At 45.9% G+C, this 15302-nt stretch overlaps 1 protein-coding gene across 1 annotated transcript; it reads left to right on the top strand.

The window, feature by feature from the left end:
- Positions 1 to 1525: 1525 nt before the first annotated feature.
- LOC123506223 (mucin-5AC-like) lies at positions 1526 to 11059 on the top strand. Its single transcript, XM_045258147.1, has 6 exons — positions 1526 to 1713; positions 5824 to 6168; positions 8645 to 8977; positions 9130 to 9390; positions 9515 to 10433; positions 10794 to 11059. Exons 2-5 carry the CDS (start codon positions 5833 to 5835, stop codon positions 10385 to 10387), a joined length of 1803 nt encoding a protein of 600 aa, XP_045114082.1. The 5' UTR covers positions 1526 to 1713; positions 5824 to 5832; the 3' UTR covers positions 10388 to 10433; positions 10794 to 11059.
- Positions 11060 to 15302: the final 4243 nt, after the last annotated feature.

Consider the following 15302-nt stretch of genomic DNA (forward strand, 5'->3'; position numbering starts at 1 on the left):
ATTTGAGGAAAGAAAATAAATTAGTATCATGATAACATAAATATAGATTGTGAGATAAATTGCAAATATTATACCACTGGATTATCCTAAAAGTGATAATAGAGAACTTACACCCAACAAGAATACACATAAGACTATAGATTCAGTATGTATAATATAGAACAAATTGATAAATGAACAAACAAGCAAAATAAAGGAAGAGGAAAAAAAAAAACGCCTGAGTAAAAAAAAAAAAAAAAAAATCATAGAAAAAGATGGGAAAGAGTACGCAAGAGGAAAGAAAGAATTAAAAAGAACCACCGTAAATATGTGAAAGAGGAAAAGAAGAGGGAAGAGAAGGCAAGAGGAAGACGACATGAAGTAATGAGAGCCACTTAAAATGTTCCAAGCGGAGTTATATTAGGGTACACCACATGACCGTTCCCTCCCCCAAGCCCTCCCACCCTTCACCCACTAGCCTCGTACAGTAGCCGCCAATGGCACGGAGAAGAGGCACCGCTCCCCCTCAACCAGCCTGACCGTGCGTAGTAGCTTCTGTCCACTAAATACGGGTAACGGACATTCCAGTTTCACTCTCTATTTTACTTTTACTCATGTGTGTGTGTGTGTGTGTGTGTGTGTTTTACTGTTTGATCTGTTGCAGTCTCTGACGAGACAGCCAGACGTTACCCTACGGAACGAGCTCAGAGCTCATTATTTCCGATCTTCGGATAGGCCTGATACCAGGCACACACCACACACCGGGACAACAAGGTCACAACTCCTCGATTTACATCCCGTACCTACTCACTGCTAGGTGAACAGGGGCTACACGTGAAAGGAGACACACCCAAATATCTCCACCCGGCCGGGGAATCGAGCCATGGTCCTCTGGCTTGTGAAGCCAGCTCTCTAACCACTGAGCTGTGTGTGTGTGTGTGTGTGTGTGTGTGTGTGTGTGTGTGTGTGTTTGTGTGTGTTGGAGTAGGATTTTTCTTAATCTGTCTAGAATACCAAAAATCTTCTAAGCCCAAATAACTTTCTTGTATGTCTCCACCTAAAACATTTCATTCTTGCCATCTTAAATGCGTATAACTTTTGTTCAAGGACGCTTATTCATTTGTTTATTTTTTTTTCTTTTCTTTTCGTGTTAGGTTTTCAGCTTCGATACCATTGCACCTTCAGATTTCCTATAATATAACAAGCGCCTACGTAACATAACACGCATAAAGAGAATACACTTCATAAAACACGTAGGGTTCAAACACACGCGGGCCGAGATACGCCGTGACGTCACAAGAGAGTTGCCACTTTTCCCCACGCCACTTAGAATCACACTTAAAACTCAACATATCAAACTATTCCCCTTTACACCAACACACCACTTTAAGCAGACACACTTAAACCTACCTTCTATAATCCCAAAGAGCCTTAATTTCCTCCTGAACTTTACGATTTGTTTATCTAGCTAACGGGAAACTTCGGAGCGAGTAGAGTGGTAGTAGTAGAAGTAAGGCGGGGATGCGGTGCCCAGCGTCAGTGTAGCGTCAAAGCTCAGTGAGGAAGGGTGTACGTCTCCCATCAGTGCGGTTTAGTGAGAGACCCGCGTCGGACCCTAGTTACGCTGGGGTCCTGAAGCCTTTTTGTGCCTAGTGAGTGAACAGTTCATGGCAGGATGTGGCTGTGAATAGCAGGACGTGTGCCTCTGGATTACTAGTGTGCTATGAAAATAAGGTGAGATGAAGATGTGATTACAATGTGATGTAATAGTAATGGTGATGAGTGAAGTGGTGGTGGTGATTGTGATGTGTTGATGTCTGTGATGGTGATGTGTAATTACGACATGCCCTGTGTGTGTGTGTGTGTGTGTGTGTGTGTGTGTGTGTGTGTGTGTTGTGATGTTGCTTAGATGATAGTAAAAAAGTAGTAGTAGTAGTAGTAGTAGTAGTAGTAGTAGTAGTAGTAGTAGCAGCAGCAGCAGCAGTAGTAGTAGTAGCAGCAGTAGTAGTAGTAGTGTGGTGTTAGTATTATTATTATTATTATTATTATTATTAGTAGTAGTAGTAGTAGTAGTAGTAGTAGTGATGTATAAGAGAAGCAATTTAAAGCACACAAAAGTAAATATTATACACATGTGCTTCATTATCCACCACTTTGCCATTAGCACCTATTGAGAGAGAGAGAGAGAGAGAGAGAGAGAGAGAGAGAGAGAATAATGTAGTAGATTTCGCTGCGTACTGAGGTCTGAGATGCGTTTTATTGTGCTGCGTTCATCCTTGAAGTACGAAAACAAAAACAAAGGGAACTGAAGGGATGGCGGGGAGAGGGAAGGGGGGGAGGAGGGATTTATCTGAGTGTGACCTTAGGAAGTACATTTCGTATTAGTGTGTGTGTGTGTGTGTGTGTGTGTGTTACATAGTCTAAAGATATTGTTAGTGTGTCAAAGCATCACGCAATCAATACACTACATTCAAACAACATCAATAACAACAGCAACACTCTTAATTAATCACCACCTTTAATGAACTCGCCTCTACCTACCAATAACCAAAGAACTACACACTCCCGCCACTCACCTGCATACTTCCCACCTTATTAAAGCCACTGACCCCCTCCTCTCTCTCTCTCTCTCTCTCTCTCTCTCTCTCTCTCTCTCTCTCTCTCTCTCTCATTCTTCATTTAGGCTTCATTCAGTTTAGCTCCTTACAAACACATCTCATTCCAGATTTCCGACAAAGATAAAAGGGACAGCAAATTACTCCTATTCTTGTGTCTTGGATGCTGATGAGAGAGAGAGAGAGAGAGAGAGAGAGAGAGAGAGAGAGAGAGAGAGGAGGTTATATCATACTTGACCTTCTAATAATGTGTGTGTGTGTGTGTGTGTGTGTGTGTGTGTGTGTGTGTGTGTGTGTGTGTGTGTAAGTACGTGAATGAGAACCACTTACAGGAAGAAGAGGAAGGAAAGAGTGACATTTGGGTAACAGTAGATGAACAGGTGGTAAAAATGTGGCAGGTAATTAACTGGTAACAGAGAGACAGAGAGTGACAAAGCAAGTAACAGTATCTTAGAGGAAGGAAGGAGAGTGGGGAAACGATAAGGGGGCGGGAGGGGGAGACGGGGAAGGACAGGTATTGAATAGAGGTATTGAAGGAAGGACGAATGAGAACGAGAGAGGAAGAGAATTGAGGACAGGAGGGATAGAATGAGATCAAAGGAGGGAGAGAGAGGGAGAGGGAGAGGGAGGGAGAGAGTAAGAGGGATACAACAACCGCGTACCAAGCCCGGATCATTAGCATTAATAAAACGAAGGTGGGTAGCGGAGAACAGCAGGTTATATCAGTGGCAGGTCATCGTGTAGGTGGCGTAGGTGTTCTCTCTCTCTCTCTCTCTCTCTCTCTCTCTCTCTCTCTCTCTCTCTCTCTCTCATTAAGGTATGTATTGCAGAAGTATAACGAATAGTGAGAGGAGGAGGAAGAAAGAGCAGGAATAGAGAGAAACATTATATTGTTTTGCATAAGATGAGGACACAGAGAAAGTGAATAGTAGTCAATGTGTGTGTGTGTGTGTGTGTGTGTGTGTGTGTGTGTGTGTGCAGAGGCGTGACCACAGGAAACAAATGATGAGAGAGAGAGAGAGAGAGAGAGAGAGAGAGAGAGAGAGAGAGAGAGAGAGAGAGAGAGAGAGTAAATGAACTGTGAGAATAGGTGTAAATGGCCTTCTGATCTCACCTGTCTTGCTTACCTTTCTCTCTCTCTCTCTCTCTCTCTCTCTCTCTCTCTCTCTCTCTCTCTCTCTCTCTCTCTCTCTCTCTCTCTCTCTCTCTCTCTCTCTCTCTCTCCCACGTCCCTTGTAATTAGCCCAGTGTTGCACCTCCTTCACCTTTGACTAATTACATCATTATTACCTAGTCCTTTTTTTCAAGACAATATGAAGTCGGAAAGTGAGAGGAAGACAGCAATGATAATAATGAAAAGACTCGACCCGGGTGGCGAAATAGGAAGTGCTGTAATGATTTAGTTGGCGAGGAAGTACAAGTCACACCTTTAATGATGAAATAGGAAGTAATGTGTCGGTTAATTAAGGTGAACCGGGGCTGGGAGGTGAGGTGCTTGAGAGAGAGAGAGAGAGAGAGAGAGAGAGAGAGAGGAGGGGGAGGGATTTTGTAGTATAGTAGTAGTAGTTGTTGTTTTTTTAGTAGTAGTAGTAGTAGTAGTAGTAGTAGTAGTAGTAGTAGTAGTAGTAATCGTTGTTAAAGTTTTTCCCACTGCCGTTTCTTCTTCTTCTTCTTTTTCCTTTTTCTTCTTCTCGTTCTTGTTCTTATTTTCCTTCATTACTCCTTCACTCACCTCCTTCACCTCCATTTTTTCCCCTCATCACTTCCTCCTTCCATCATCACATCCTTCTCATCACTTCCTCTCTTTCTCTCATTACCTCCCTCATTTATCATCTCCTCGTCTCTGTCACCTAATCCATTCTCCTTCCCTTCCCTCTTCCCCTCCTTTCCTTCTCTCACTCAACGCTTCTCTCCAAAAACATTTCTCTTCTTTCTTCTTTTTTTTTAGTTTTCTCTTTTTTTCTTTTCTTTGACTATTATATATTTTCTCATGTCACTATTTTCTATGCTTCTCTCCCTCGTATATCTCCTTATCTTTCCCCCTACATCATCTTGCCTTCTATTCCCTCCCTCCCTTCCTCTCCATCATTCCTTTTCCTTCCCCTCCTCCATCATCTAACCTCATCTTTCTTCCTTATCTCCTTTTCGCCCTTATTTTCTTCCCTCCTTATTTTCTTCCCTCATCTCTCTCCTCTTCTTCCCTCTCTTCCCGTATTCTTACTTCCTTTCCTTCCATCATGACTTAATATCTTCTTTTCCTTCCCTTGTTCTCTCCCTTTCCTCCATCTTCCTTTACTTTTCCTCTCATTATAATTTTGCTTCCTTCTTTACCATCTCTTTTATCTTTCTTCTCTTGCTTCTCTTACCTCCGTTGACTAGAAGAGACGTGCTAGGAAGAGAGAGGCGAGTGGGTATAAGTAGAAACGTTTATGGCTAACTGGCTTATTATTTTTCTTACTTTCATGAGGAACTGAGGAAATTTAGGGTTTATCAGGAAAAGAAGCGAAGAGGGAAATAATTGAAAGGAAGGAAAGAAGAGCGAGAGAGGATGTGTTAGGAAGAGAACAGGAAGAGGAGTCCGATGTCCCTCTTATTCTTACTCTTGTTTCTCTCTTTCTCCTTTTGAGTGCGTGTGTGGCGGCTCTGACAGTCCTCCGTCCGTCAAAGCATCACATGGCCATACTCTGAAACATTTCTGGCCGCACCACTACTTTCCAAAGGCTCTAGTTGAAGTGACGAGTTTCCAAGGGTGTTTTTAATGATTTTAGCGGCAAATGAACAAGATTTCTACACTATTAATAGGAAAAAAAAAAGAAAAACATCCTAAACACTCTTGAAAACACGGGTGATCATCTATGTGGCCTTTGAAAGTATGTGGTGAAAGAGAAAGGGTTTCTGAATACTTGCTTAGAGTCTCCCATCCTTTTCAGTCATCCAATGGTTCTGGTTCTGGTGGTAGTCGGGAAGAATTGCCTTTTCAACGGGTCTTCCCTTTACCCTTTGTTTGTTCCTTTTCTTTTTTAATTTTCGAATTCTTTTCTTCTCCTTTTTCTGACTTTCCATAATCTAAATACTGTTTCTTTTTTTTTCTTTATCCTTTTTAAGTCTTCAAATAGCAGATGACCAATAAAATTCTTCCTCTTTTTAAATATGACCGTTGGAAATCTGTCTTTTTATTCCTTCGTTTGCATATGCCTCATCTCACCTTCTTGTCTTCTTCCCTCCACAGGTGCTGGCGATGCTTAAACACGTGACCTACCGCTCCACCTCCTCCCTCGGCCGCGTCTCCTCCGAACTCACCTGCCGAGGGTCGAGTAGCGTCTCCCCAGACACACTCAGCCTCAAGGGGGATCTCTCTCCTTCCCCCCCACGCGCCCCAGACACCCTATCTCTCAACGGTGAGCCGCTGGGGGACACGATCTCTCTCAAGGATGATCACCACCACCACCACCTGTCCCTTAAGCAGTTCCCGGATACTATTAGTCTTCACTCCACCTTGAGCTTCTCCTCCCTCGCCACGGGAAGATTGTCCTCGAGATGCTCCTCCACGTCTTCCCTCAGTGACACCCCCTCGGTAAGTGTGTTGGGTTGGGAAGATGTGGGGTTGGTGTGGGGAGGTGTGGGGAGGTGTTTGTTTCGGGTGGGATGGGTGTGGGAGGAAAAATTAGAAGACGTAACTCAAAGCATTAGTCCCTTCTTATTTTTTCGTCCTGTATGGGTGTATGTGGGTGCTTGTCTGTCCATTTTTGTTTGTCTGTGCCTCCTTTCTCTCTCTCTCTCTCTCTCTCTCTCTCTCTCTCTCTCTCTCTCTCTCTCTCTCTCTCTCTCTCTCTCTCTGACTAATGTTTATCCTTCCTCGGTCTTATTCTTAGTCTCGTGTGGCTGTGTGCGTGACGGATACTCCTCCTCCTCCTCCTCCTCCTCCTCCTCCTCCTCCTCCTCCTCCTCCTCCTCTACGACCTCCTTTACCCTCAAAACAATTGCTTCGTTGCCTGCCCCTTGTGTTGCGAAAGCCTTCTCATTGTCCTCATCTAGGCAACTGTTGACTGACTCTCTCATGCACCGACACACGTTTGTTGCCGCTGTCTAGACTCACGAGGGTTTGACTGTTAGAAGAAACGTTTATGGGTGACTGGCCTTGTTTTTCTTAATTCTTTTTCATATGAAGGTGAATGAATTTAAGCTTTCTTTGTTAGGGTAATGTAGAGAAAGTGTTTATAGTGAATTACTGGGTTCATGTTCTTAATTTTCTATTGGAAGTTTAAGTAGAAGTTTTTTTTTATTGGGATAAATGTGAAAAAATAGATGAGAAGAGATGTTTATGAGTAGTTACTGGCTTACTTTTCTTAATATTTTCCTTATGGTAAGCAGGAAAAGGCGAAGAGTGAAAGATTTGAAAGGAAGAAAAGAAGAGCGAGAGAGGATGTGTTAGGAAGAGAACAGGAAGAGGCGTCCAATATCCCTCTTACTCTTACTCTTATTCCTCTCTCTCTCTCCTTTGAGTGTGTGTGGCGGCCCTGACAGCCCTCTTCCGTCCATCAGAGTCTCCTACCCTCTCCCTCTCCCTCCCTCTCCCTCTCTGTCCGTCTCCCTATACTCTCTTTCCCTGACCTCTTCCTTTTCCCTCCCTCCTTCTCTTCCGTCTCTCCTTTAGCCTAACTCTCTTCTTCTCTCCTTTTTTTGACTCAGGGAGAGAGAGAGAGAGAGAGAGAGAGAGAGAGAGAGAGAGAGAGAGAGAGAGAGAAAGAGATAGAGTATTGAGATAGAAAATGGAGATACGGAAAAGAAATATGCGTTTGCGTTGTTTTAGTTGTGTGTGTGTGTGTGTGTGTGTGTGTGTGTGTGTGTGTGTGTGTGTGTGTGTGTGTGTGTGTGTGTGTGTGTGTGTGATATTTTCTTTCCTTGTAATTTTCCTCCACCATATTCCTTGAAATCTAATGTTTATTTATCTGTTCTCTCTCTCTCTCTCTCTCTCTCTCTCTCTCTCTCTCTCTCTCTCTCTCTCTCTCTCTCTCTCTCTCATGTTTTCTTCACAAATGGTCAATATTCCCCCTTGCCTTTCTTTTGTTATCAGTCTCGTTCTTCTCTCTCTTGATCAGTTACGTTTTGATCTATGTTTTATTCATGTTTCCTTTTACTTTGTTACATTCTGATTCAATTTCACTTGCTTCATTTTTATTCATTACTTCTGTCTGCCTGTCTGTTTGTTCGTAGGTTTGTTTGTTTGACTTTTCTCTGTTATAGTTTGTCCCTTTGTGTAGGTTGGCCTTGGTTTAAGTTTTTCCCTCCTCCTCCTCCTCCTCCTCCTCCTCCTCCTCCTCCTCCTCCTCTTCCTCCTCCTCCTCCTTCTCCTCCTCCTCCTCCTGACACTCGTTCCTTTGTTGCTTTGTTTTTGCTGTTTGTCAATTACCTCACCTGTTACATTTCCGTGGACCTCAATTGTATCATTAATATCAGCTTAATCACATCGCGGAGTCAAGCTTTGTGGCAGACTTCCTCTCTCCTCCTTCTCCTCCTCCTCCTCCTCCTCCTCTGTATTGCAACATTATCTTCACTTGCTCTATCCCATCTCCATGCTTCCGTCATTATGTATGTTTCTTCCCCTCCTCGCCCTTCTCTCCCTCACCCACCCTTCCTCTTTGTCGTTCTGCTTTACGTACCCTTCCTCCTCCTCCTTCTCCTCCTGAGCACCTTTATTCCTTCCTTCCCCCGCCCGGCGCCTCTTCCTCCCGTCCCCGCCCTGATCGTGCCCAAGAGGTGTGCCCCAAGCGACGTGACCTCCAGGCGACCCGAGGCTTTTTGTCACGTGACCTCCACATAGTTGGCCCGACCCCCGACCACCCGCGGCTACTGGAGGAGCAGGAGGGAGAAGGAGGTGTGGTAATAGGGTCGGGAGGGCAACACGATTCCTCTCGCTCCCATCCCACACCCTCTTCTCTACTCGATCCTCCTCCTCCTCCTCCTCCTCCTCCAGATGGGGGACAGCAACACCATCAGTTGTGATGGTTCTTTCTGATGCCTCCGTGACCCCCCATATCTCTCCCCCACAGACCCCAGTGAAGGTGTACCTGAGGGCGCTGCGTCCTGACATGGAGTACAAGACGCTGAGCCTGTCGTCGGGCACCACGTGCCGCCAGCTGGTGCTGATGCTGCTGGCCAAGTTCAGGTTGCGTCACCGCGACCCGAACCTCTTCTTCGTCACCATGGAGGTGACGCTGCGCACGCCGGGGGGCGGAGCCCCTGCGCGGCGCCTCCTGGTGCTGGACGACCAGGCGCGCCCCGCAGAGCTGCAGCAGTGCCGCCCGCGCGGCGAGGCGCGCTTCAGCGTAGGCGTGCGGCGCGGCGGCCTCGTCCGCGTCCACGACGGCATCCTCATGCCCGGGGTGAGTACTGAACAGTGCACGTGTGTGTACGTATGTACGCACGTAGGTGTCTCTAGTGATGGACACACACACACACACACACACACACACACACACACACACACACACACACACACACACACTAAGCCCTCCCTCTTCCTTTCCTCCGACAGTCGCAGTACAAGTCGCTGCTGGTGTGTTACCGCACCACCTCGGAGGAGCTGGTGCAGCTGCTGCTCAACTGCTACAACAGCAAGGAGAGCCCCGCGCGCTACGCCATCCACGAGGTGTGCGCCACGCCCTACAGCGACCGCCCACTGCGCCGCGACGAGTGTCCGCTGCTGGTGCAGAGCGAGTGGCCCCGCGCCGCACGGCCCCGCCTGTCCCTGGTGCTGCGCCGCACCGCAGCCTACGGCATGACTCTGCCGCCCAGGGTGAGTAGCTTGCCAACGCTCTTCAGCCGTTAGTCGTTAGCCTTAGTGTTATCACTTTGCGCTGCCACACCCCAGGCTGCCTCCGCCTCTCCCTCTCTAACTCCCTTCCCTGTCTTCCCTTCAGGTGGCCTGGCGCCGCAGCCTCGACCACTCCGGCACCGATACGGAGTCGGAACACGAGGACCACAACACCACCATCGGCAGCCTCCATTCCACCTCCAGTGCCTCCTCCGCCCTCAGTATATCGTCGGGCGCCAGTGTGTCTTCAGGCTCCAGTGTGGCATCGAGTGCCAGCGTGTCATCCGGCGCCAGTGTGTCATCGGGCGCCAGTGTGTCATCGGGAGCTAGTGTGTCATCTGGTGCCAGTGTGTCATCGGGTGCCAGTGTATCGTCAGGTGCCAGTGTGTCGTCAGGTGCCAGTGTATCTTCAGGAGCTAGTGTATCCTCGAGTGCCAGTGTGTCGTCAGGCAGTAGTGTGTCATCCAGTACCAGTGTGTCGTCAGGTGCCAGTCTGTCTTCTAACACGTCGTCGTCCTCGGGTGTGTTCTCCTCTTCGTCGAGTCCCGCCTCCTCCCCGGTATCCTCGCCCTCCAAGCCCTGCCCCCCTAGCGCTGCCACTCAGTCCCCGCCTCCCAGGGTCACCTCCAAGCCTCCCGTCCCCACCCCTCATCTCGCCAAGCCCCCCACGGCCTTCAGGACCATTAGCCTGCCTCCCACGCCGGTGCCCAGGACCATACTGAACACCGCTTCCTGCCGCAGTAGCTCCCTGCCCACTCTGCAGACTGGCGACACCACCGCCACCATCATCTCTCCCTCCCACTGCACCACTGCAAGCCTCTCTACATCCGCTCCCACAACCACCCTCACCTCTACTACCTCCACCCCGCCACCAACACCCCCCAGGACCGTCAGTATCCCTGGGGAGGCCAGGCCGCCGCCCCTCCCCGTCAGGCGGACGTCGTGCTGCCGGAATTACAAGAACTGCTTCTACATCTGAGAGCCGCCGTCCCCGCGGAGCCCCGAACACTCATGCCAAAGATTAGGTGAGTTACCCTTGAAACGCCACCTGTAAGCTACTGCATGTGCTGCTGCTGCGCCTGTCTTCCCAGTCATTAGCCAGCCATTGTTCCCTTTTTTCCCTTTTTGCACTCCTCTGCCCCGCGTTGCTCCCTACTTTCTCTGTCATTCAAATCTTTTTGTCTTGAAGACTTTAGCCAACCAAACTATCACTATATTTTAAGGGAAGTAATTTCTTTCGTCTGGTTTTTTAAAACACTTGACATTTCTCCTTTTTTTTCTCTCTCTTTCTAATGCTAAGACATTTGACACATTTTGTATTTATTGTCTTTCTTTGGTAAATTTCGAAAGATGTCTAATACAATTTTATTCTTTTCTCGCTTCAGATGGTAACTTACCCGAGAGGCGACAGTCAGTGTCTCTTGGGAACAACGAGGCCTCGGACGGGACGGAGTGACAGGACGGTCCAGAAGCAGAAAACACCAGGAAACTGTAACTATTCGTGCTCGCTGCGAACTGTTCTATATTGATGGTGCTGAGGAGAAGGAGGAGGAGGAGGAGGAGGAGGAGGAGGAGGAGGAGACCAAGATAATGAGGCGAAGGCAGAGGAAAAGGAGCAGGAGAAACGTCATTACAAGTGCAAAGACAGTGAGAGTTTTTCCTCCTCCTGTTTTGAGTATTCTTTAAGATGTCACCAAAAATATCACACATCTGTAATGACCCGCGACTGTCATGAACTTGGTGCTGCTGCTGATGGTGATGATGAAGGGAGTGATGGTGGTGGTGATGGTGAGAGCAGACACAGTGACGGTGGAAGCAGAAATGGAAGAGAGGAACAAAGACCGTGGTGGAGGAAGAAGAGGAGGGAGAGAGAGAAAAAAAAAGAGGAAGAAGAAGTAAAAGAGGAGGAGGAAGGACGTGACATTACCCTTGGAAACAATACCCGCGGCCGTGAACTTGGAGGGGGAAGGAGGAGGAGGAGGAGGAGGAGGAGGAGGAGGAGGAGGAAGGAAGGGAAAAGAGCAGTTTGGAGGAACGGTTCTTTCCACCTCTGGGAAGTGTGAGCTCTTCTGACCTGAAGGTGCCGCGGGGTGGGGCGGAGTGGGGCGGAGTTGATGGTGGAGGGGGGGCTACGGTCGTGGGAAACTACCTACTGCCGCCCCGCCTCATCCAGCCCCGCCCCAGCCAGACCCTCCCATGTAACAAGAGGGCACCGGATTACATTAGCAAGATCAAACACTGGATCATCTTGCTTGTAATGAAGGTATTTTGGTGCATTGTGGGAGAAGAGAGTTAAACCAAGGATTATCTCTTCCTCTCTCACTCACTGTCTCTTTATTTCAGTCTCTGTGGTGTGAGATAATTGATGAAACTGTTTTGATTATCTGTGTCAAGGTTCTCGTATCTGTCACCATCAGTTATTGTGCCCCTGTCTCCAGTGTCACGCTCCGTTCATTCTCACTCAAGTCATTCTCACTCTCCGCCTCACGTTTCCTTCCTCATTGCTGTGGCGGCGTTTTGGCTTCCTTGCATCGTCTCGTATTCAGAAACACTCTGCACTCTCACCGCCACTATTTTCCAAGGCCACAGAGATGATTAACCGGGTTCTCAAGTGTGTTTTTCGTGTTAGTACTCTAGAAACGTTATTAATCTATCACTGCGACACTAAAAACACTCTTAAAACCCGTGTAATGTCAACTAGAGTCTTTTGAATAGTGTAGGTGCTGGCAGTTTCAGAATATGGATCCTAAATTCAGTGCTTAAATTGTAGTCACTGTCTGGTCCCTTATTTTTTATTTTATTTATTTATTTTTTCTCTCTCTCTCTCTCTCTCTCTCCTCTCCTCTTTATTTCAATTTGTAGCCGCTCACTGATTCACAAGCCGCGCCCGTCACTGCCCGTCAGCATCTCTCATTAGCAGCTCTTCACTTGTCATGCCCCCATCACCTCTCTCGTAATCACCACCACATCCCATCACCAACACATCTCCTCTCACACATCTTTATCACCTATCATCTTCACCATTCTCACCTGACCACTCATTCACCATCTTTCGCGCTCGTATCTTCCATTCATTGTTAATCCCTTCAGTGCCATGACACGTTCTCATATTCATTCTGCTTACTATTTGGTGATTTTATACACCTTCAGAAAATTATGTAGGGATTAAAACAGTGAGGATTCTGGCCATTACTTTTCTGATCTCCAAAGACCCTTCCTAATGTCAATAATATCGTCTAATCACACCTAAAACTCGAGGAAAATGCGTCCCGGTACTGAAGGAGTTAATATCTTGGTTCATGAGTGCCACATAATGATTACCTTGGTGGAAATGTGCACTCTTCATTATAATTCCTGGAGTCAATGGTAAAAATGATCCTTCAAGGTCAAATCTTAACTATAAATTTACGGTTCTATGCTTGAGATTGTTTGGGTTTGTGACATGAACCATTGTGTGTGTGTGTGTGTGTGTGTGTGTGTGTGTGTGTGTGTGTGTGTGTGTGTGTTTGGGGCATGACCTACCCTCCTGCACGCCTATTTCCTCCTCCTCCTCCTCCTCCTCCGTCCCGCCCTTTGCTCTCCTTCCTTCCTCTTGTGTTTTGTCTTCCTCTTCCTGTTCACCTATATTCTTCTTTTTATATATAATCATCTTTGTTTCTTTTAAGACGGATGTAATTTGCCCAACTCTCTCTCTCTCTCTCTCTCTCTCTCTCTCTCTCTCTCTCTCTCTCTCTCTCTCTCTCTGTTGCTACCTTCCAAAAGTCCAAAAAAGCCATCGAATGGTGGTAAAAGAGGATGAAGAGGAGGAGGAGGAGGAGGAGAAGGAGGAGGAAGAGGTAGAGGTGAAATTTCCTTAGTGTAATTGATAACAGGTGCTCAGGTGGTGACAGTTAACACCTCATTGTTGTGTGTGTGTGTGTGTGTGTGTGTGTGTGTGTGTGTGTGTGTGTGTGTGTGTGTGTGTGTGACTGACTCGTCGTGGGAAAACAATAATTATGTTCCCATGAAAACTTTCTCTATTATTTTTTTCTTCTTTCAAAATTTGTTTATTCCAAATAATTTTTTCATATTTTTCACCTAAAATCATGCATTGTGGCGTAATTCATCAATAATCACCATCATCATCATCATCATCATCAATCACATCATCATCATCATCATCATCATCATCATCATCATCATCAATATCATCATCAACGTCCACATTTTTTTTTTTTACCTAATAACTACACTAATATCTTTTTTATCATATCTTTCTCTCAATTTATTTCGTGTTCACTATTAAGGAAACACGAACAGCAGCTGAACTAACCAAATAGTAGATAGAATTCACATTTAGTTCCATCCAGTCTTAGGTTCTCACTCTTGTTAGGTTTTAGAGCACGTCCCCCACCCACCCACTCACCCCCACTCACCCCCCACTCACCCCCACTCACTCTCCCTCTCCTTAGTGTGTAATACATTATGATATATGTGTATGTTTCTACTTCCTGTTTATATTAGTCAGTTTCTCTAAGTCACGTATCGAATATTAGTGTTTAAGTGTATTACATTGTTTGCTAACTAGTACAAATATATATTTCTCTCTCTCTCTCTCTCTCTCTCTCTCTCTCTCTCTCTCTCTCTCTCTCTCTCTCTCTCTCCTCATTATTTTTTCATCTCTTCTCTCTTTCCTCCTCCTCCTCCTCCTCCTCCTCCTCCACCTCCACCTCCTCCTCCTCCTCCTCCTCCTCCTCCTCCTCCTCCTCCTCCTCCTCCTCCTCCTCTCCCTCTTCCTCCTCCTCCTCCTTTCTTCAAAACGTAGTGAAGGGAAATTAGAAAGAAAAAGATAGATGCAAATTGAAAGACTACGCATAAGAAATGGTAACGAGAGGGAATGGAGAAGGAAAAATGGAAGGAGGAGAGATATAGGAAGGAAAAAAAGAATAAAAGAAAGAAGAATAGGAAAGAAAGAACACGATGGAATGTAGTGGAATGAAAGATCTATTTGTTCCTCCAACCCTTCCCTCTTGTATGGAGGGAAAGGGAGGGAAGGAAAAAGAGAAAGAAAAGAAGGGAAGGGAGAGAGATAGGGATTGGTATAAGGATGAAGACTCTTGACCGCTCTGAATCCCTCCTTCATAGACGCTCAAAGACTCCATTCAGTATCTAATCCCCTATCAGAGCATCCAACTCCTCCTGTTACCCACGTCAGAGGATCCAACTCCTTCTATTGGTTGATTATGGACCGTTAAAGGCGCTTGATTGCTTGATTCGAGTCCCTAAGAGAGGCTTGTGATTAGGCAATGTCTAGAGCGTATCGTGTTCCTGATTGGCTAATGAAGGAGTGTCGTGAACCAATCATGTGTTCAAGTTTTATTAGTTTCGAAAGAGAGAGAGAAACTGTCCTTTTATTTCATATTTTGTGGCATTATTTTATTGTGTTTTTTTTTATTTATTTCTCTTCTTAATTAACAAAGAGAAGTTGTATTGATTTTGTGTTCGTGTTGTTGTTGCTGTTGTTGTTGTCACTCACTGCCTTTGTAAGTGTAATTGTTTGTTTTTATTTTTATTTCTCTTTATATGTTCAGGAATGCCAAAAAAAGAATATTCAAAGCTACATACGTACATTGTATTTTGCCTGTTAAGTATTATTAGTATTAAGCATTGTGTATAGTTCACCTTGTCTCGTGTACCAAAGTTCGTGGCGGCCGCTCTCTTGCACATTTGATCTATTATCGTACTGTTATTATTATTATTATTATTATTATTATTATTATTATTATTATTATTATTATTATTATTATTAGTTTTATTATCATTATTATCATCTGCCACTCTAATAGTAGCTCTCGGCCTTGTCCTTGTGAAGCACGCAGGTGGAAACACAGCAGCATGTCCTCATATGTGTATGT

This window comes from Portunus trituberculatus, chromosome 19, assembly GCF_017591435.1.
Source record: "Portunus trituberculatus isolate SZX2019 chromosome 19, ASM1759143v1, whole genome shotgun sequence".
Lineage (NCBI taxonomy): Eukaryota > Metazoa > Arthropoda > Malacostraca > Decapoda > Portunidae > Portunus > Portunus trituberculatus.

Bases quoted from the DNA above. Each gene is read 5' to 3' on its own strand.
- LOC123506223 (XM_045258147.1), top strand. From the start codon at position 5,833: ATGCTTAAACACGTGACCTACCGCTCCACCTCCTCCCTCGGCCGCGTC. The intron at 6,169-8,644 runs GTAAGTGTGTTG...TCTCCCCCACAG, and splicing joins CCCTCAGTGACACCCCCTCG to ACCCCAGTGAAGGTGTACCT. The intron at 9,391-9,514 runs GTGAGTAGCTTG...TCTTCCCTTCAG, and splicing joins GCATGACTCTGCCGCCCAGG to GTGGCCTGGCGCCGCAGCCT.